At 41.1% G+C, this 22,576-nt stretch overlaps 1 protein-coding gene across 7 annotated transcripts in view; it reads left to right on the top strand.

Moving 5' to 3' along the window:
• The window catches only part of cep170aa (centrosomal protein 170Aa), a 41,457-nt gene that overhangs the window by 14,370 nt on the left and 4,511 nt on the right, over nucleotides 1–22,576 (top strand). For 3 of the 7 annotated variants that reach the window (XM_086259073.1, XM_086259070.1, XM_086259071.1), the window contains exons 4-17: nucleotides 861–950; nucleotides 3,162–3,243; nucleotides 4,592–4,647; nucleotides 4,746–4,971; nucleotides 6,746–6,883; nucleotides 10,135–10,308; nucleotides 10,634–10,948; nucleotides 15,042–15,407; nucleotides 15,651–15,940; nucleotides 17,524–17,616; nucleotides 18,275–18,392; nucleotides 18,561–20,138; nucleotides 20,399–20,449; nucleotides 22,284–22,542. In XM_086259073.1, the coding sequence (XP_086115199.1) occupies nucleotides 861–950; nucleotides 3,162–3,243; nucleotides 4,592–4,647; nucleotides 4,746–4,971; nucleotides 6,746–6,883; nucleotides 10,135–10,308; nucleotides 10,634–10,948; nucleotides 15,042–15,407; nucleotides 15,651–15,940; nucleotides 17,524–17,616; nucleotides 18,275–18,392; nucleotides 18,561–20,138; nucleotides 20,399–20,449; nucleotides 22,284–22,542 (3,836 nt within the window). Of the gene's footprint in view, nucleotides 1–860; nucleotides 951–3,161; nucleotides 3,244–4,591; nucleotides 4,648–4,745; nucleotides 4,972–6,745; nucleotides 6,884–6,923; nucleotides 8,023–10,134; nucleotides 10,309–10,633; nucleotides 10,949–15,041; nucleotides 15,408–15,650; nucleotides 15,941–17,523; nucleotides 17,617–18,274; nucleotides 18,393–18,560; nucleotides 20,139–20,398; nucleotides 20,450–22,283; nucleotides 22,543–22,576 lie in introns of those variants that run through there. The other 4 variants (XM_086259072.1, XM_086259075.1, XM_086259074.1 and 1 more) reach the window with 2 other exon arrangements.

Raw genomic sequence — 22,576 nt, 5'->3', positions numbered from 1 at the left:
CAGATCCAGCAGACTTTTCAATCTCAAACAGTAAAATTAAAATGGAAACATTGACATTTCCACACAAAATAATTCCAGGTTGTCCTGCTTTATTTGCATTTTTATAGATTTAGGGTTTTGCAGTAGATATCTGACTGCAGCAAATTTGCTAACCAGTCAGTGTCATTGCAATTCTTCAGATACATGAAACATTTGTGTGGCACTGGTACATGAGACATATTTACCAAATTCCACAGCATATTTCTCTCCGAGGCTCTTGCCATCTTTTTTTTTTTTTTTTTTTTAGCTATGCAGAAGGTTGCAGTGTTTCTACTGGAAATTGTTTATCCTCCAAACAGCCTGCTTAAAATCAATATTTTACCTCCAATCTCCAGTTACTATTCCACTGCTCCTCTTTGTCTACTGTGTGTGTGTGTGTGTGTGTGTGTGTGTGTGTGTGTGTGTGTGTACAGCTGTGTACAGCTGTGTACAGCTGTGTACAAATGCAAGTGATTACAAAGAGCCCCGACACAGACATTGAAATACCTGCTGATATGCTTAGAGTTGATATGATAGTAGATATCATATGCAGTAACCCTGATATTTACCTTCAGAGTTACATTCTTGACATTGTCATGGATTCTGATAATTCCACAAAGGCTCCGGTTCAGTGACATACAGTATTCTAATCGTTTATGTAAGAAACAGTTACTGTCCTGATGTTTAGTGTGAATAACCTGTGAATCTGTGCTGGAGTGCAACAGCAAACATGAAGAGTAAAGCCAACAATCACACATTATTTTGAGGTCCAGATGTCAATAATCACATTAACAGCTGTTACCACTTGCTAATGTTTCGTGTTTGTTTCCTTTTGTTTGAAGTCGCGCAGTGTGGATAAGCAGCATGCTGTCATCAACTACGAGCCTGGGACTGATGAACACAAGGTTAAGGATCTGGGCAGTCTGAATGGGGTGAGTACAAACACCAAAATATGCTAAGGACAGAAGTAAGCATCAAGATAAAAAGACTAGAAGAGGATACAGAGTCAAAAAGCAAAGGGAAAAGGGGGAGAGGATGGATGACAGATGGGGAGGAGTAAGATAATAAAAGGATAGAGAGAAATAGAGAGAGACCAATAGATACAAAGAAACAAAACATTCAATATAGTCAAGTTAAAAGTAGGAGAGATGGAGATGAGGTCAGAGATTTGTTTATTTCTGGAAGTCATTGGGAACTTCTTTTCTGCTGCTAATCAATCACCTTGTCAATCAAGATTCATATCAAGGCTTGGATCAATTTGAATCTAAACCCAATTATGCAAATTGCTGCTTAAGGGCAAACTCTGTGATGTGAACATGAATTAAGGAGTCAATTTGCCAATTAAACACATCTTTAGGACCTGTTTTCTTACCTTGATTGATTTAAATAACTCTCCCTAAAGGGTTTATGAGAAGACAATGGAAGAAAAAAGCTGTCAGTGTTTTCTGATGCTACTTGAAATACACATTGTAAACATGTGAGCTGGCAGAAAGAATGCTATTGTGGAAGATGAAATAAAGAATAAGCATTATAAATTTTTGTTATTGCACGAAGTTTTGTGAATTTTTAATAAGTTTGTTGTAGATGCGTAATGTTTTTGGGTATAAGATAAAAGATGTGTGGAGAAAAGCATAATTATTTGCATATTTAGGGTAATGGATAGTGATACCCAAGTTGGAATAGATTAAATTGGTTCATACCAAAATTCGAGCAGTACATTCATCCCAAAATACCACATAACAAACACCATAATTGATGTTAGCATGATGCATGTGAGAATTATGGGGAACACATTTATATTCGTTTTTGTAATTCTTGGTTTCTCTGTCTCTTTGACTCAGTAAAACTTGGTTACACGCAGCTACCACATGGCGTTAGTCATGTGTAATGATTCGTACTCAGTCACAGCCCACCAGATTAGACACATATGCACAATGCCCCTCACATCCTCTCTAGCTCTCAGACAGGAAGCCAGAGTCAGAGCCGCTTCCTGCTGTGTCATTAACCGTCCAGCTTCTTTGACGGGATTTAGAGGAAGTTTTCTCCTGCTGAGTCAGTGGATATACTGAGGTTTGCCACGGTCTGAAAAGCTATGTTTGGACAGTGTCACCATTTACTGTCTTTCTGAAGTCATTTCATAGCTGTGTTGTTGAAATATTTGGATTTCATCTCACTGGAGAGAAGACAGGAATGTTTTATTACAACAGCAGTGCAAGTGTGATAGATTTTCATTGGCTATCCAGTGAAACCTGATCTTTCCCAGAGCTGTACAGTAGAAAAAAGGGTGAAAGGGTTGTGTGGGGATATGAGAAGGAGAGAAATGGAAAGCAAAACTCCAAACAAAACAAAGAAATACAGGATTTCATTTGCTTTGGCATTTGATCCACGCTATCCAGACCAGTCGTGGTTCCTATATAAGAAGCCCCGTTGACTATATGAAAGTTTATTATTGGTGTTTAAATCTGTCGGATTGGTTTATCCTAGCTTCATAATCCTAAAACTGTAAACTGTTTAGGCTGTTTAGACTAGAGCTGTAATCTTAAGTTGATTATTTTATCACTAGAAAATTAATCTGTTGCTATTTTGCTAATCGGTTAATCATTTTATCCATCCATTAGTTTAACCTCTTAACAAGCTAGAGACATAGATGGCTGAGTGATGTATTTGTTTTTGCAAAAATGCTGAACATCATCTGTTTTTAGCTTACTTTATGAATCTGAAGCTTTGTCATGTCCTGTATTGAATGTTATTAACCTGAATATCTTTACATGTTGAACTGTTGGTTAGACCAAGCAAGCTGTAAACTCTATATTGTGTATATTGTGCATTTTGCTATTTATCGTACTGTTTATTTTAATCTCTGTGTGCAGCGCTTTGTGACTACCTGTCTATGAAAAGCGCTTAATAAATAAACTTTACTTACTTTACTTACTGTCCCTGCTGTGAGCTTTTGTGATTTATAATGGCTGTATATTAAAAAAAACATTAAACATTAGGATGTTAATTGTTGATGAAAAGGAAATAAATATAAAGAAAGAAAGATGTCAACCATAGTACTTAAAGTACTAAAGCACATGTTATTTTTGGAATTTTACTGTGACTATTTCTTTAAATAACCGCCTTTCTGTACCCTCTCTCTGCAGACCTTTGTAAACGATGTCCGCATTCAGGAGCAGATGTACATCACTCTAAAGTTAGAGGACAAGCTGAGGTTTGGATATGATATCCTTCACTAATCTGTTCACCCCTCACACAACCAGCAATATGTTCACCATTTAGAGAACATGCTGAGGAAAATTTTTTTATTCTCACCAAGGTGCCAAACTTGTGTTGTGACCTAGAAACATAGTTGAGTTCACAACTTGCAGTAGTGTATCAGTTCTTTTTTTTTTTTTTTTTTTAAATGACATCAGAAACAGCAGTATGCGACATTACGTGATGGCAGAGCTTCAGTTCATCCTTTGTCATTTTTTTTTTTTTTTTTTTTTTTTTAATAAATAGGACAGGGGGAATGAATGAGAGAAAGAGGGGGAGAGAAAGAAAGAAAACCAAAGGGGAGAAGAGACGGTGAGAAGGGGGGGGAAGAGAGAGAAAAAAAAAAAGAACTCCTGGGTCACCTGTATGGAGAAAAAAAAAAAACAAACAAAAAAAACAAACAGAGGAGACAGCAAACAACAAAGAGCAACATAATAATAGAGAAAACAAAGCACCATCACAATAAACTAGCTAGTCATAGATATCAATATTTACTAAGTAATAAACGATATTGTGCAGCACGCAAGATAGACAGCGCACAGTGTGCTTTGAGGCAGCAGCCAAGAAAGCTTTAGTCCGCGTCTGTGAATACCCATGTGTGCATACCTGTGTGGATCAGCATGCTTGCATTCCAAAGGTTTCTCCATGTAATGATCTGCTAGGGAGTGTGGGGGGGCCACAGCCCCGTCCTCCAGGGTGTGAAGCGGGTATGGAGGAGATCAAAACTCCAGACATCCAGAGGCCCCCAGAACACAAGAGACCATGGAAGACCAACAGAGGGGCAGCCGCGCCACTGTTCCAGTAAGAGCCGAGGAGAGTCCCAGATGAGGGCTCGCCCAGCAGCCACGGAGCAGAAGTCAGGGGGAGTTGCAGTGACGCGCCCGTGAGCTCCGCCGGCCCCCAGCTGCGCCTGAGTGACCGAGCCCTAGGCCGAGAGGCCGGGGGCACCCCACCTCCAAAGGGGCCCGAGCGAGCCCCAGTGTATCAGTTCTTAAACAGTTTGTGTCATGCCCCATCACAGAAGCCAAAACAGCTCATGCCTGACACCCCATAACTTTTATCAATCTATAACAATACATAGGGAATTATGAATAATTTCTTTCAATAGATTAGCATTTTTAGATTATTATTATTTTCTAATTAAAATAGGGAAAATATTAGAATCATTTAAATTAGTTTTACTTTGTATTTTTTTAAACCTGGTTGTGCAGGTCCTTACCTCATTTGTGCTTCCCCACCTGTGGGCTTGCATTAGTGTCTGTAATCATGTCATAGTTGTATGGTGACCCGTATTTCCTTAACCTTTCTGTTTCACATACCAATCTGTTTACGGTGGTGAGAGGAGAACTCACTGTGCCTGAGGAAGCTCTAAAGGTGAGGACCTTTGTCCTAACATGATCATGTTTCACAGTTGCATTGTACTACATATATGGCTATTCATTTTATGTGTCCATTTCTTCTTCTCCCTTTAGCATGAAAAGTTCACCATTGGCCTCCAACTCAGCAAGAAACCATCGACTGGTGAAACCGCTAGCACCACAGCCACAACCAAATCTCCCAGTAAGACCCCAACAAAGGCACATAGATCCCCCAGCCACACTAAATCAGGGGAGAGCAAAGTCACGGATGGGGTCACTTCCTCCAAAGAGTCATCTGCCAAACCTGTGGACACTCACAAAGCTGAAGAGAGGATAGGAGGTAAGAGACAAAACAGAAGTAAATGTGGAAAAGTAAATTAGTCTGCTGTTTCCTTAAATTTACAAATTTCTCTTATGAATAAAGATATCTTCAGTGGAATTTTAATTTTGTGGTGATCCAAAAGTAGCCCTGGGACTGAAATAACAACAAAAGCAATACAAATGTTTAGTAATGGCTTTATGCTGATATTAACAAGTAGAAAATGTATGTTCTGATATATAGTTCTGCAAATACTCTCTAAAACCTCTAGATGTAATACCACAGTTTCAAAAGCAGTTCACTGAATTTTTCACTTTCTACAACCCTGAGAGAGCAGGCTTTATATTCGCATTCAGGCTTCACATTCATGTCATCATTTAGTGCAGGGGTGGGGGAGCTCCAGGCCTCAAGGGCCAGTGTCCTGCAGGTTTTAGGTGTGTCCTTGATCCAAAACAGCTGATCTAAACAGCTGAATTACCTCCTCAACATGTCTTGAAGTTCTCCAGAGGACTTGTAATGAAATAATCATTTGATTCAGGTGTGTTGACCCAGGGTGATATCTAAAACCTGCAGGACAGCAGCCCTTGAGGCCTGGAGTTCCCCACCCCTGGTTTAGTGTTTGTGTCTTTTTTTGTTGTTGTTGTTGTTGTTGTTTTTTGTTGATGTTTTTTCCCAAATAAGGAAACCTTTTTTAAAATAAGAATATTGTGTAATTTAAGTGTGGTAGGGTTAGGCCAGTAGGGGGTGGACATGGTCACAGGAAAAATTGCTGCCCGGCGCTGAGCATTATCATGAAGACGGCTTACATTTGAGGGTGTCCCTAATAAGTGACATCAGTGGGCATGTTGGGGTGCTAGCAGTGTTTCTGGTTAATCTCCAGATGTTAAAACAAGGCCATAGAGGGCTTGGGTTTACAGACAGCTTAAGCTGTAATAGGGTCAGATTGAATGAATAATGCAAACCAACATCCCAGCTCTGCTGTCTATAAAATGCAGTAAGATACACAGACACAGAAATAAATTTGGACCTAAACAGGCAACGATATACACTCAGCTTTGCATGTTGCCTGATCTTCCACTCAGTTTTTAAATAACACTCATGCGGTTTTTCATGAGGATGCAATCTCAGTGTTATTGCTTCAGTACCAGACCTCACCCACATATTATAATTTACAGTAAACATACGTTCAGTAGTTTTTATATAGATCAGCCCTACTCACTGTAAACAATTTGGCACTGAGGATCTATAATTATCTGGATATACTGTGTTTAAACTAACACATCGCAAGGTGAAGGGTACTAAAATGAGGGGAAAAGGCATAAGATGAGGAAAGAATGCAAAGAACTTGACGAGATGTCCTCTGATACAGCACTCAGTGATGTTTCCTCTCACTTCCTTACTCAGTTTAAGAGTTACCACTGGAGCATAGTACCTTTTCTTATAGTCTGATAGGAACAGGGAGGCAAATGGAAAGCTTGTCTTTCATATCCACCATTTATTTCTGAAAGAGAAAGAACCCAAAACATTGAATGTTCACATGCGTGTTCGACCAAGCTGGCTAAAGTTTTGAAAATAGGTCAGTGTTGCAAGACCCGACTAGGGGGAATTAAAGCACGAACACAGACATACGCAAGGAGCAGCTGGGTTAATTTTGGTGCAACGTGATTCAGTGAACTGTTTATCTAGATATGACCTGAGTATGTAAAGTCAGTAATAAACACTCGCCTTCACAGAGTAACACGTAGACTCACTGCAAGGCTTTGTTAAAATGTTTTTGTGTGAACATTTGCCCCAGGGGATATTACAGCACTGCCTCGTGGGACCCCCCTGTATGGCCAGCCGTCTTGGTGGGGGGATGGGGACGCAGATGATGAGAATTCTTTCAAACAGGAAAACAGGACATCCACAAAAAAGCATGACAGCTCCACCTCAGGTAGGAGGCTGTGAGATTTTGAATTATTTTACACTTTCAGAGATCAAATGCAAACATGTGCTTTCTTGGGTTTATACACAGCAAGCAGGTACAATGTACATGTACAATGACAGTGTTACATTTTCAAAACATAGTTGTAAGAATGCCAAATGATTTCCACATATTATAATAAAGTTTGTGTAGTTGTGATTGGTTTGTAAAAGGTGTTTTTACTGTTAGCACTTGGTAACTGCTTTACAAATAGACATGACGTAGAAGTTCAATTTCATACTCTATAATAGGATGCACTTTCAGTAATTTAAATGAAGCTTCTATTTGCTTTAGTTCAACCAAAAAACTTAAAATCAAAGTGTTTTACTGTTTACAGTGTATAGTTACAATGTACTGTGAAACGTTGCTGTTAAATAGCTAACACATTAAAGATGCTATGTTAAGTTGAATCAGTAGCTTAAGTCATCCTAATGTCCTCCAGCTCCATTTATTTGCTTTCTTTGTGTTGAAGGGGTGATGTCCAACTAGCCTGTGTTTTTGTATTTGTGACAGTCCAAGTGCACACAAAGGCCTTTTTCATAGCATGTATGCATGTATGTCTGTTTGCCTGCACTATGCGATTAGACAGTGACCATTGGACTGAGGAGGGAATAACGTTAACTAGAAGCCGATAGTCAGAGTAACAGGATTAGAGGAATAGTGGAACAGCTCAGTGATACAAAAAAATCAGTCTGTGCCAGGCTGGTTTAGTGTGGACCAGAAGGAGTGGGGGGAGGTTAACCAAACACAAAAAAACACTGGAGCAGACTGAAGCATCCTCAAATCTCTCGTTACATCTGGATGGATAGTCTGGCAGCATCTTTGCCAGTCGGTAAAAGAAGACTGGGTTTTTGGGGGGGTTTTTTTGTTTGTTTGTTTTTTTTGTTTTACCTCTTTTAACAGTCAGTTATAGGTGCTTTCCGTTCTCTACGATTCTCATCACTCTGTGGATTTTAGTGTCGTATTTTTGTGGTGAAGTGAGATTAGAAAAGCTTGTCAGTTTGGAGTAAATCTGCAAAAGTGTGAAGGGTTGATTTGAAACCAAACGGAAAAAAAACGTTTCCAGAAGATCAGCCAAATGGGATTGGCTACTTCAGTTATGGAAGCGGGTGAGTAAAAGGCATTTACCCTCCCCAGCATCGGCTTTTAAAAGATGAATGTTGAAACGTTGGATTGTGAAGCGGCGTGCATATTTATCAGTATGTTATCAGTGGACATTTAATTTTAAATGGTGTGGCTTTACCTCCATGTGTATTTCCCCTAATAGGTCATTTTATTCAGATATGACAGTTAGGAGGAAGTGAAAGCGAGAAAGAGAGGTTTGGGGATAGGAAGCGATTCTGTTTGGTTGTGTGCTTTGTAGCATGTATGTGTACTTCAGTTAAATTTAGTGTGTGTCTTTTTATGTTTCCCTCTGAATAGGCTGTGCTGTCAGAGTCCCCTACCCTCCCCTCCTCATGTATTGTTGCTCAAGCTGATTGGGTTACACCATTGCACCAGCTCCCCCCTTTCCTCCCAACACACACACACACACACACACACACACACACACACACACACACACACACACACAGAGTGTCCAAACAGACCACACTAAGTGTACACTGCAGCAATCATTAGCCAACCACGCTCTAATTCTTTTGTAAGTATCACTTTCTCATCCATACACTTTGAGCAATGGAGCTGGTGAAATGCTTTCAGTTTGGGTCAGCTTTGTATTTATCTAATATTTTACCTTGCACTTGATTGCCAGCAGCTCATTGAAGAGCTGTCCAGTCAGTGAAATCTCTTCAACTCTCAAGTCTGTGAAATGAGAAAGGGTTTGGTGTTGTACTGTTAGGCCAACAGAAATCCTGGAACACATTCAGCAGTTAGTTTGAACCTAGCGGTTAAATAAAATTATTATTGGAGTTCTTTACTTTGCAGAAGTGACTAATGTAAGTGATTCTCAGATGACTTATGTTCACACTAACTCACTCCTTACATGAGTGGGATAGAGGAAGTTTTCTGAGTTCATCAGAATTTTAAAGGAATAACTGTTGCTGTTTATATTGTTTTGTCTCTTTTTAAAACTGTTTGTTTTAACACCAGAAGGCCCTGAAAGGTAAGAGATCACAGAGAAGAAATGTGAACAGTGTAGTAGTACTGCTGTTTGAAAGTTGAACCATGTGTTCTGTCTTAGTTCAATGGTATTACAGTGTTCTCATAGTCATTGAATCTTAAGCATCACTGCACATATTTGATCTAAAGTACATCATATTTGCTCTCAGTCTTAATCTGTGTTGTAAATCTTTCCAAAACTGCTGAGCCGCTTACACTGGCAGCCACTGATAGTTTCAAAAAGATTAAAAAAAAATCAACTAAACTGAGCTGAGGGAAGTAAAGTGAAGTGGAAAGTGCAGCTTTTAACTAAGAGATTGTACCTTTTGGAATGTCCTGTTTTCTGTCCTAAGTCTTTAAGCAGCTCTGTGATATATTTAAAATAAATATTTTATTAGAAATGTGTTCACTGTTGCTCACTCTTGTATTGTGCAGACAGTTTCTGTTTCTTGTTTCTTTTTGTCAATTGCCATATGTTCCTACGTTTGCTCCCCAACATGAAGCAGATGGCCCTTCTAATTTCTGCAAGTATCATTTGTCATATTCAGATCTCACAGAGGGTCTGTTTGCTAATACGGACAAATGAGAAAAAAAGTCCCCCGAAATCAGGTTTTAAAGAGCTATGCCAGCACTACTTCTTTTTTTATAGTGACAGAAAGTGAAAATGAGAAACAGAAAGTTGATGTGAAGAACAAACCTTGAGTGGATTGATCTGTGTCTTGAATGGCTTGATTTTCAATATTTTCGCTTTCATATCCTTTGAAAATTAAATCTAGTATTCATCTGTGTCGACTAAGTAATGTATTCCTGTGCTCCACATAGAAGCTGAGAATATGGAGTCTTTAGGCAACGTACAAAATTTTTGGTACCGGAAGCTTTGTGTTTTTCTTTTAAAAAGGATGTGTGCAGCGCAAAAGCACATTAGCTGGAACAGTGTTGTGCTGTGTCCACAAGCTGGTAACACAACACAACCCCAAAATAAAATCTCACCATCTAATTTTGGCTAAGATTTTCACAGGTTGGTTGGGTGGTTTTATTTTAATCCACTGATGTCAAATATTTATTGCCTACCCAAATTTGATCTATTTTCGAATGCATCTTTTGGTATTTTCTGAACTTAGAAAGCAAAGAGGCACATCGAGGGGAGAAAGCTAAAGAGGGTGGTCTTCATGCGCCCACTGCCCATGATTCCAGTTACTTTGAGATCCCCACCAAGGAGGGTCACATGGCCAGTAACGGCATCCATGAGATTCCTACCAAGGACACTGAGGGCACAGCCAGTCACATCACTACAGGTAAAGTGAAGTATATGTTTAATTCTTTTTGATATGTCTTGATAAAAGCAGGTGTATTTATGTTTTGTATTCTTCATGTTATTCATGTTGAACTTTTGAGAAATCTTTTATGGCACAAATAAGAGATCAATGTGTATCTAGTGCAGACAAAGTAGCAGTTATTCTGCTAGTGACACTGGCTTATTTGAGTACATTTTAGCAAATGTCCATGCACTACTGTATAATTACACAATCTGGTTATATGCATTTTTTCTTTTAGAAAAGTGCTTCAGTTAGCAAACTTATATTTAGTACTGACTGACACAGTAGTATGTCTGCTCCACAGCTCAAGGTCACGCCTCCTTTACCATAGAGTTTGACAACACGTCTCCAGGGAAAGTCACCATTAAAGACCACGTGTCAAAGTTCACACCCGATCACCACAGATCTCGCTCCAAGAAGAGTGGAGCAGGAAGTGGAGGCGCAGGAGGAAGGGACTTGAGTACCCTACAGGCTGCTATGATGGCATCTGAGAGCAAAGTAGCTGATTGGCTAGCCCAGAATGACCCCACTCTTGTGCGCAGCGAGTCGACAGAGGATGACAGCAAGAGCAGCAAGAGCATCAAGAGCGATGTGCCAGTTCATCTGAAAAGACTGAAAGGTAGATTGCGTTTACTATTTGTATGTCTGTAGTTTGTGTGTTTTGTTGTGCCTCTTTTTGGTTTCCCTGATTATTTCTCCTTCCTCTAACAAAAGAATCCCATTTAGTCCCTACAATAATCCTTATTTGTGAGTTATCAGTTAGTTCACCAGCAAAGTCATTCTAATTTCACTTTCTTAGTGTAATAGTACAATATTTAACACACTGTCATTTGCCATACTATGTGAAGTTGGAGTTGATTCTTTGCCAGAGGTTGTTGGCAGTGGTAGCCAAGCAGGGGAGATTAGCAGCTAGCAGAGAATACCATGCCTATTCCTCTGCTGCTGTATAGCTCAGCCCCTTTTTCCTGTTTGCAGAAAAGAGTACTCATACTCACATGCATGCATAGAATACATCCTGCCATTTAAAGCCTGATTGCATGATCAGAAAAATGTTTTTCTTCTTTTGTATTATGTCTGGGATAAGGTTTGAAAATACTATTGCTGTAGATTTCTTGGTTCTCTGTGTTTCTTTGTCCCCATTACCTGCAAGCAGCCAGCTGCTGAGTTGGCTCCTGCTGCTATGGGTTTTTATGAGAATTGATTAAACCAAGCAAGGTTAAGCCTTGTGCTCTCTCCCTCTAAAGAGAGTTTAGGTTTGATGCTAGGCTAGGCCATGCACATGTCTTGAGTCAATTAAATGAAGGCCAATTTATGATAGTGCTGGCATGTGTAAGGGAAGGGACCAGCAGATGCGAGCTGATGAAAATGGAAATCTATTAGCAGAAGTGAAAGGGAGAGAAGGTAATTCGTTAGATGGAGTTAGTACAACACACATGTTAATGGGCTGTCAGAATGGCTCAGCTATGGGACTATTATTTTAATACGAGTTTTGGGTTGCTGGATGCTGCAGTCTTTTCAAAATGTGGCTGAAGAGCAAGGAGATAGAGGGTAAGTGGACAGCTGGATGAAAAGCTATCTGCAGACAGGTACAGAGGGAAGGTAGGAAGAAGCAGGATGAGAGAGAGCAGTATTTGCAGTAACTGCAGCCAAGGTGACTAAACAAAGAGAAGCAAGACAGAGAGAGAGAGACAGAGAGACTTGTGTACACTGCAGTAGAAGCGGAAAGGGAGGCAGCAAAGGAAGGGAGCTTTTTTTTTAGTTAGTTGTTATAGTAACAGTGATGCAAATGATGGCAGGGAAGGCGAGCGTTCAGACATATATAGCAAGCACTAGTGCTGAACATCTGTCTGTGTGTCTGTGTGTGAAGGCTGCAGCGGCATGTGTGAGACATGCGTTTCAGTGCTGATGAGTGCGTGTGCGAAGCATGCGCTGCTTACATGTTCATTTGTGTTGCTGAAATTCGCCAGGTCTGCGTCTGCTGCATGTGTGTGCTGGAATCATGCTCTGCACTGATCTGCAGACAAGCAGTGCGGCATGTGTGAGAGGAGGCTTGTGAGATGTGCTCAGGGTGTGTCATAGAGGTTCTAGGCAGAGAGGGTAGCAGAGGTTCAGCAAGAAAATTGAGAAGAAGCAACTGAGGTTTTGATTTCTAACCATCAAGGTAAGTCTTTCTTTTCTCACTGTAGGAAATAGTCTACATGATATATCTTTATACTGTTGGTTATTTAGAATATGAACTGCCATGTGTATGCATGAAAATGTAAGTATTTTGTTGCACGCTTATCAGCATATTGCCAAATATGTGTGATTTGAGATGTTATTAAGAACACAAAATTCATTTTCTTATTAATGATGAGTGTTTCATGTGAAATGTAATTAATTTGCCCTAATAGTTAAAGCCTATCACATACTCAGGACTTTAAATTCAATTGTATGTGTTGTACTTGCAGTGTATCCTTACATACAGTACAATTCTGTGTATGTTTGAGGTTGTGTGTTTGCTTGCCTGCTTGTGTGAGTGTGTCTACATGTAAAGTAAGTACTTTCTTGCTGAGCTTTGTATGTCTGTGTGTCTGTTTACTTGTGTGTGTGTGCGTGTGTGCGTGTGTGCATGTGCGGGCAGAGGCCAGCTCCACTGTGAGTCATAGTGGGGCGAGTGGGACAGAGCACTGGACTCTCACAGACATCTCTGTTCTCTTCTGGCCCTACCAAGGGCTTCTTTGTCTCGGACACACAGCATGAAAGACCTGCCTCTCGTTGTCTGCTTATCTGCTGATCTCTTCAAGCTACTGTTTTCTTTTTTTTCTTCTTGTTAATGAAATAGATGCTTTAATAAATGCTTTAATAAACTACAGTTTGGAAAGATGGAACATTTTGAGGAGGTGGCCGGTGGAATGTGACAAATGAGCCACAGACTCTGAATTATGCCCTAGGCAGCAGAATCATTGTGATATCCCAGTGTGGAAAAAGTACTTACAGGGGTGCTCTGCAATTTAATATTGTACTTGAATGAAGGTTGGCGCCCTGTAAAAGGCAGATTTAAAAAAAAAAAAAAAAAAAAAGTATAGCAAAGAATAAGACACAACTAGATGTAGAAACGTAGAAAACAATATGATCAACTTAAAAGAACTTGCATATATCAGACAGTCAGCATTATAATGCATGCATGCGTGGCTGGCAGCATGCATGAAAAGTAAAATGATTAAATTAAAAGAGTTCACTGTAGCATAGCCAGTCAGTCTGCAGGAAGGAGGGAGCTGTTAAAGCTGGGCATACTGGGCCCAGGTGTAGCTCATCCAGCTATCCACCAAAGCACAACAAGACCAAAGCAAAACAGAGACACCTAGTGTTGGGATGGCATAGAGGTTATCTCAAAAGGTGTATTGCTGTTTAGATCTCCAGCTCTCACATTTTTTAAACAGACTTTCTTAGACTTGACAAAACAAACAAAAGTAATAGATTCAAGTAGGAGAAGTAATTAGAAAACTAAAGTGTGTCATATGTGGAGCTTCTGTAAGTACACATGTCACTGTTAACATAAATAATGTGTCATCCTGATACGCCACTAATGTTTACCGGCTTTCCAGTTTTAATTCAGTACTGTCCATAACTTGACTCTCAGTCCTGATTACAATGAAATTAATCTAGAAAGTTAACAGATTCAAAGGAGCAGTCTGTGCACAGTGAACCTGCCAAGCCATTCAAGACCACTCAGCATGTATGCATCTTTTAGGCTCTTTGTCCTCTTTTCTCACAGAGGGCAGTTCAGTAGCACTACTTGCACATTGTGTCTGAAGTGAAAAACAGCCTAAAAACAAGCTTTTGGGGCCTGTATTATTTTGGAGAAAGTATTAACTATATCACAGAGCTTTGGGTTTATACAATGTGTGTGATCATGTGCAGCACCAGTCCTGTGGTGTTTCCTTCCCTTCGCTTCTCCCATATCCTGATGGACTGACTGCCAGCTAGTTAAATGCCAGTGACTGGTTAGGTCTTTGATTGTGTGACATTCTCTTAGCTCTAATGACAATACATTCCGTATCCTGAGCATTCTTCAGTCTCTGTTTTTTCCTTTTTGTCACACTTAATCTGTTTTCATTCCTTGCCCCTCCACCCTCCTCATTTTCCACATCCCCCAATCTTCCTCTCTGTTCAGCCTGAACCCCCTCTACACACATACGCACATACGCACACACTCTAGTCCAGCCTTCTTCTACTTCGCTTCCCTCTCCATGCTTTCCTCCTCCCCTCCCCCTCGCCTCTCTTGCTGTCAGTGAAGTAGGCAGGGATAGTGGTGGGTGTGGGTGGCATGTCTGGATTAGCGTGGACGTGATGACTTGACCCAGACTGATACAAATGTAGAATAACTCGAGTAATGCGGTAGGTTGTGAATTTAGTGTCTGTTTTATCTGTTAAATGTGTGTGTCACAACTGAAAGTTCATAGTTCATTTAGACTACGAATGTGGTTTTAGGTGGATGTGGTTCTGTGTGCCTGGCTCTTGTGTTAACTGCTTGTTGTCAGAACATGCCGCACATGCTGCTGTATGCACAGCATTGCTATATTGCATCTTTTTACATAAGCTGTGGCCTGTTGCTGTGGAATTATTCTGCATATATGTTGTGATGTAAATGTAAGATCTTTCGCTTGAGAATATGTGGACTGTCAATATAGTCAATTAAAATAATTCTTTTTTTTTTTTTGTCCCTTTAGGCAGCAAACATGAGGATGGCACCCAGAGCGACTCAGAGAATGGGCTGGGGCTGCGTTTTGCCAACAGACGCCATGCTTTAGAGGAACGCCTAAAAGCGTCACACAGCCACGTGGGAGCAGGAGGATCTGGAGAAACAGGAGGGGGCAACATAACAGTCAGTGGGACCAGAACAACTGGGACTCGTACTGCTTTTATGATCGAGTTCTATGATGAGGAAAATCCTCGCAAGCGCCGGTCATATTCATTTTCCCAGACCGCACCCCTGCTGGGAGCAGGAGTTGGTGGAGAGGGACTCTGTCCTCAGCCTCCTTCTCACCCCAAGGTGTTTAGCATTTCCACCTCGGCCACAACAGCCTCAGACTCAGGTAATAAAACTCAGATTTAATGTATTTTTACACTCTTTCTATGACCAGATTTTGTTTGTCTTTTCCAAAGTAAATGTTTAAAACTATACCCATTAAATATAATAAGACATACTGGGAGTTTAGCTATTTAAGTAAAGGAATGACACAAAGGCACTATTTATCCTCTGAAAAGCATTTTATGTATGTGTGACCATTATTTTTTTTAACAGCTGTATTTCTGTGCTCTGTGTGTGTACCTTTCAGGTAAGGTCCCAGCCCCAATACCAGCTACAGTGACTGTAGGTGCCCCTACAGCTGCCCGAGTGCTTCTTAAACAGAGGTCAGAGGACCCAAGTATTGGTCGGAGCTCGGCCAGTACCGGGCTGGCGACAGGTAGCCCCACCACCCCCAGTGAGGACACATCAATTGTGGGCAGAGGTGCAAGTACAGCTGGTGTGGAGGCAGAAGACGACCACAGTGATAAAGGTACCTACACCATCGAACTGGAAAACAAGAACCCGGAGGAAGAGGAGGCCAGGCGAATGATAGACAAGGTAGCGTGGAAACATGTCTGTTATTCTGCCCCAGCTTTCACAGTACTTGAAATGAGATGTATTTAGGATCCCACATTTTTGGGCCATAAACATCACCACTAGTTTGTGATTAAAAACATATTTTCCAGAAACGAAATCCTAAACTCTACATAACAAACTGAAACAATCTGTAAGTCTGTAAAGCCTTAAATACCTAGATTGAAATCTTTTTTTCACCTGAGATGTGCTGTGTAAATAGTATACGATAAATTACAATAGTAAATTTAAATGTGGGTTATTTAAAGGACATTTGTTGCATTTTGTTGTTTGAGTCTTAATGTTTTATGTTCTGATCCCTCCAAAGTCACAAGAAAACAAAAATTATGTGTGTTGTTGCTTTTCGTTTCCAAACGTTGACCATAAAAGTAGCAGTTAGAATGACAAGCATCATTTAAGGTCTCTGCAGTAACTGCAGAAAGTAACTGAGCCAACATAAACAGGCCAGAGCAAGGTTAATAGTCTGTTTATTACCTGCTTCATTGGCAGTTTTAGGGGTAGTGAGTCCTATGAGAGTACTTGGCGTTGTTGACATTAAAACAAAGCTATCCCCTTTCTGTTGCCTTTTTTGACCACCACCCATCTTCTCTGTCCCATTGGTAAAGCTAATGCTTCTGTAGTTGCCTGGAGAGACTTACTCCATCAAGGACTGTCCTGCTTTATTAAACAATGCTCCAGGGAGGCTGAGCCACCATCATCAATTTCCTACTGCTGCCACTGGTCTTATGCCATAGAGCTTTTTCATGGTCACTGAAAACATACTGGAAATAGGCAAGAAATGCACTTAGAGAGATGACTGTGAGTTAAATTTACAGAGACAATTTTACTTGCTAAGGTTAGAACGTTGTAGAAAGGAAAGTTTGCAACTCTAACAATGGCCAGTATTTTTATTTGTCACCTAACCGATTCAGAAGTTGGGATTGGCTGCACATAAACCTTTTTTAGGAAGTCAGGTTGTTGCTGTGGGTTATTAAATTACAAGGTTATCACACAGGCCTGATTTTAACTTTACTAAATGACATCTTAGTGTGGCACTTGTCCCTTCAAGTGTTGCATGCAGGTGTTATCTTAGGAGGAGCTGTGATATAATTAGTGGGGTGTATTTCGAGGTAGTGGTAGTCTGGGCACATTACATTCAAAACTGGAAGTGTTGTTATGCTAATTCCTGTAATTAGCTGACACGCTAATTGGCACACTGCTCACAGTCTGTCCGCCTTTCGCTCTCTTTTCTTTTGTAAATAGTGCATGTGTGTCTGTGTGTGTGTGTCTGTGTGATGTGTGACTGATATTTTTTTATGTCGCCATGGTACTCAAATAACCAGACCCAATTAATGCTTTATTTCAACAGCACTTACTTCTGTTTAGTTCACTTTTGTTCAGTAGGAGAACTGTTGAATGATATGTTTATAAAATATATTATGGCGGTATTTCATTTTCATTCCAAAGACTACCATTATTCTGTTGCATACAAAATGTGCATATTGTCTAAAGATTAACTGTACTTGAGCAAAACGTTTTTGTATTCTTCTTTTTTTACACATTTTTAGGTGTTTGGTGTGCAGCAGAACAAAGACTCATCGATTCTGTCAGACCTGAAAGGAGAAGGAAAAGGAAAGGAGGCAGGACAGAGTGGAAAAGAGGTAGAAAACAGAACTTGAACTGGTTATTTGTTTTTGCTTTGTTACTTTTTTATGCCCCTTATAGTATTTTTCTTCCTTTTTCTGTCTTTGATTAGCTTTTTTATGTTCACCTATAGATTAGCATGTTAAAGTACTGACAATAGCCTCTTAGTCCAGTGTCATATAACAGACTTAAGATTCATGACTAAGCTTCATATTGTGTGTCAGAATAACTCTGATGGCACTTACTCCCTAAGCCTGTTCGTGGGAGTAGGCAAGTCCTCCCTACGAGTGACCTAGATCATACTAAGATGAGGAGAGACATGCTCGGCCCTTTAGGCAGTTTTACAAGAGGGAGGGGACAGCGTGTGTGTGCAATGACAGCCTTTCTGTCTGTTCTTCTGTCTTTTATGCCCCCCTGTCTGGGTGATTTATATGTATTTAAATAATACACAGAGCATATAGCAAACTGTTATTTTTTTTAATATCAAATAAAAATGTAGTGAAATATCTTCATCCTTACAGTCTAACTCAGTTCTCTCATCATTTATATACTTTAATGGCTTTTAGATATAGCAATTGTTGTGATCTCCTGGGTATTTTTTGTGCCACCATTAAGTTAAGTGAGCTCTATTGTAATTTTCTCAATCCTGTTTTCTTCCCTGTTGTGTCCTCCCAGGCTCTCCCTGGTGATTCTAGCTGGGTCTCTCAGTGGGCCAGCATAGCAGCCAATCACACAAGAACAGACCCAGAGGGTTCAGGAGCAGAAACAGGCAGCTTCCTGCACAAAGAGAGAGGTAGATACTATTGGAAACTCAGTTTTTAAACACAATATGTTTTCATTTTTAAAACCTTGATATGCTAATTATTTCAAAGTAGAACTAGGACTGAAAATCTTTTTTTTTAATTTCATGCAAACAAAAGAAAAAAAAAAAGAATCACAATTAAGTTGTTTTTTCTTATAGGTGCTAATACTGTTGAGTCTGGTGCCTCCCTCAGCAGAGGCGAATCCTCCTCCAGTCTGACTGACCGTAAGCGTAGGACCCTCCCTCAGCTCCCTGTGGATGACTCCCGGGCTAAATCCGCTACCCAGACTCTGAGGTCAGAGATTGGGGAAAAGCAGGATACTGAACCTCAGGAGAAAGAGAACAAGGGAGACGGGGAGTCCCCGACTCCCATGGAGAACAGCGAAATGACTAGTAAACGGAAACAAAGTTCCACCTCCTCTCCATCTAAGGCTTCTCTCCGGACCTCTGGAAGCACTGAGAGGAGGAAGAAGTCAGAGGAGAGGAAAGGAGGAGGAGCAGGAGCAGGAGAAGGAAGCGAGAAGTCTGGAAAGCCTCTAGTCCGCCAGGGCAGTTTCACAATTGAGAAGCCCAGTGCCAGCGTCCCTGCCGAGCTCATCCCACGTATAAACAGAGGCTGCAATGGACGTGAACGCAGTGATTCTGTAGGCAGCATGGATACTGCAACTCTCCTGAAGGACACTGAAGCTGTCATGGCTTTCCTAGAGGCCAAACTAAGAGATGAAAACAAACTAGATCAGAAAAGTAGTAAAGCTGGCATCACTGCTCAGGGTTCAAGTTCAGCCCTCCTCCCTCGGACTGACTCTATCTCTCCTGAATCAGATGTGGACACAGCCAGCACAGCTAGTCATGTGGCTGAATCGGCAGATAAGAAAGCAGCAGCCAGTGTACAAAAACGGCGTTCCCTCAGCAGTATGCACCGGGAGAAAAGCAATATGAGCACAGCTTCCAAAACCAGCATCACAAATCCCAGTGCTCGTGAACGGTTGGAGAGAAAGACTAAAAGCAGGCCAGTCGAAGCAACGACCCGGACTGATGCACGTCGCTCTGTTCAGCCATCTTCTGCCTCCTCCAGAGCACGGCAGCCCTCGGCAGATCTCACTGATGACGACCAGACTTCATCCTTTCCCATCTCCGACATCCTCTCCTCAGACCAGGAGACCTACTCTGGACCTCTGGGGCACTCAACACACGGACGCGGCTCAGATGATGTCTTGCAATCCAAACTTGATAGGTCTGCAAAGACATCTGCCAGTGGTTCTTCCAAAACCAGCCGGACTCTTCATGCAGCCACAGCCTCCTCCTTGAGCAAGCAAGCCTCACTGCCTCAGCCACGACCCACAAGAGCTTCTCTTCTCCGTCGTGCTCGACTGGGAGACACATCTGACACGGATCTAGCTGATGCAGACAGGGTGTCTGTGGCTTCTGAGGTGTCCACCACCAGCTCCACCTCAAAACCGCCATCGGGCCGGAAAGGGATGTCACGGCTGGATCTGCTGGCGCAGCCACGAAGAAACCGTCTGGGCTCCATCTCAGCCCGCAGTGACTCTGAGTGTACAGTGACCCGAAGCTCCACCTCTTCACCCCGGCTATCATCAGAGACTGCTCTGCGTCTGGGCTTGCGCTCATCAACACCCACGGAGAACAAGCTGACACCCAGAATGAGAGCCAACAGCGTGTCCAAACTGAATGAAGCCAAAAGCAAGACCACTACAGCGGGGTACTGCTCACCAACAGGTGAATACATCTACTCCAGCACTGTTGTCTGATTGATTCAGATTTTTTAGTTGCACAGAGAAAGGAAAAAGTAGAATTCTAGTTTTAGCTGTTCATTTTATTTTTGTTTTGACCTAATTATCAGTTTCTTTATAAAAAAGTATGACAAAGTCTAATTACATCTACATCATTGCATACCTCACATGTCAGTGTGTAAACATCTGTGTCCAAACATTTCCACCGTGTTGTGATGATTTGGTGCATTGGTTTTCATTATCCAGAGAGCTTTCAACCCGAACCTCCAGGTGGTGATACAGAGGAGGAGCTAATGGGTACTGTACCAGGACTATAGAGCCTAACTAGACTGTGTATGTGTGTGTGTCTAGTGTGTACAAGTGTGTGTCAGACCTGGGTCACAGGAATAGAAGGTTGAGCTCCACAGGATCTGAACTGTGTTACTGCAGCAACTCAGTTTTAAAAATGGCGCTGCTTGCATTTAAAAGTTAAATGAAAACAATGTATGTACGTTGAGTAGCTTCTTTGGCAAAAATTGCCACATACAAAAATGCAAAGGCTTAGTAAATCACCAGTAAATGTCAACGTAAACTACAGTGACCCAGCTCTAGCATATTTGTATTGTTAACGTCTCCTACCTAAAATCTGCTGTGATGAGGACTCGAATGCTCTACCCATACTCTTACTGCGTCAAATCTGTAGTTTGGCCCTATATCCCATGCTACATGCAGCCTGAAGTGCACCTTTTCAGAGGTTTCCTAGTTCTGTTTTTGTAGTAGTATGTTGTATTATATGTAATTATTAATTAGCACAAGGTTAAAACTGCCGTGATGCAAATGGTAACAGGATTTGTTTGTATCTAGATTGGTTACTGTGCTGATGCAGTAGCTAGATTTTTACAAGTTTACCATGTTTTTTAAATGCTTTTATAGATTCAGTGAATTCAATCATATTCAATTCCAATATGATCAGCCGAGTGTCACTCCTGATAGCAAATCAATACAGTCGTATCAGCTCTGTAAAGTATACAAAAATTTTTTATAGCAGGTATAAATGCTAACAGCGATGTATTAAAGATTAAGCTTCACTTCTATCCAAAGATCTGATATTTGATCTCCAACTCTGTGATTATGTGGTCCTGGCTCCACCTTGTGGAGAATTTACATGTAGAGCAGGGGTGTCGGACCACGTACAGTCCACTTTGTGGCAAAAAAAGAAATCTGTCAGCACGACTCTTTGCGTTTAAGTTATAAGACGTGCAGAATTACAGAAGAAGTTCTGGTAGGTCTTTGCTCAGGCTGTCTCTTAATTTTAAAGCAAAAGGTTTTTTGACCATTATTTGACCATTTATTTTAGTCCTATTGTAAAAAACCCTGAAGGTTTTATAGTTGATAGTGAAAAACATGGAAATTTTCTTTCATTTAACTGTTGAGCGAATACCTAATTACTTTGGTGTTGTTTATGCCTTCCTTTACTTGGTCCTGAATTAGAGTCTTTGCTGGGCTGATTCTAGCCCTCTGGCCTTATGTTTGACACCCCTGATCTAGACACTTCCGCTCTGAGAAGACTGGAAGAGCACTCTGTGTCATCTCATCATGGCACAGTTACAGTACATTAATGGCTCTGGTGTGTGAGCATTTTGAAGCAGGTTAACATACACTAACATGGTTCTAACAAGATTTGTTAACTTGTTGGATGCTTTTGTTGGCAGCATGGGCCAAGAGCTTTTCAATAAACTCAACTAGTGTTTCTTTTTGTTGTTGTTGTTTTTAATTATGTTTTTTAAACTCCAAACATTGCTGCATCAGTCCATACAACAACTAAGCAAAGTTGCAATAATGATAGTATTCCTGAAATACTTGGCACCACTAACGCTTCTTATTCTCCCATCGTTTTTTATTCAAGCCCAGCAAGGCAGTTCAGTAATCAAGCTTATCGTCGTTGCCTTTGAGAAATATCTGTGTTTGTCAACAAACAAGGAAGCATCCATTCTCCTCTGCTTAACATTCATATTTTGTCAGATCAGAGCAGAATCGGCTGCTGGCTTCCTCAGAAATAAAGCATCTCAACTTTACAAGCACATTTATCTGTTTTATGAATAACTGATATTTTTGACTGAAAGATGACATTTCTCATGCACTTCTATCATAGTGTCCAGCAGCAGCAGGTGGAGACGTCTGCCGCCAGAGTACGGTTCCACCTCGGAGGAAGAGTTCGGCTCCAATCGCAATTCTCCGAAACGGCCCCACGTGCGGCCTCATCACATCGTCCCACACCGCAACTCCAGACTCGGCGCCACTGTGAGCCCAGTTGGGGTGACGGGCCCAGGTGGAGTGGGGATCAAACACCGCATGAAAGAGCAAGAGGAGTACATCAGGGACTGGACAGCACACAGCGAGGAGATAGCCAGGTACTGATCCACACTGAACTGAGTGAAACTGAGC

This window comes from Aulonocara sp. 'chitande type north' Nkhata Bay, linkage group LG13, assembly GCF_057382095.1.
Source record: "Aulonocara sp. 'chitande type north' Nkhata Bay isolate Kocher_YH1m ecotype deep benthic linkage group LG13, A_spYH_male_GT1.1, whole genome shotgun sequence".
NCBI classification, from domain to species: domain Eukaryota; kingdom Metazoa; phylum Chordata; class Actinopteri; order Cichliformes; family Cichlidae; genus Aulonocara; species Aulonocara sp. 'chitande type north' Nkhata Bay.
This window is presented reverse-complemented; position numbering and strand designations above follow the sequence as displayed.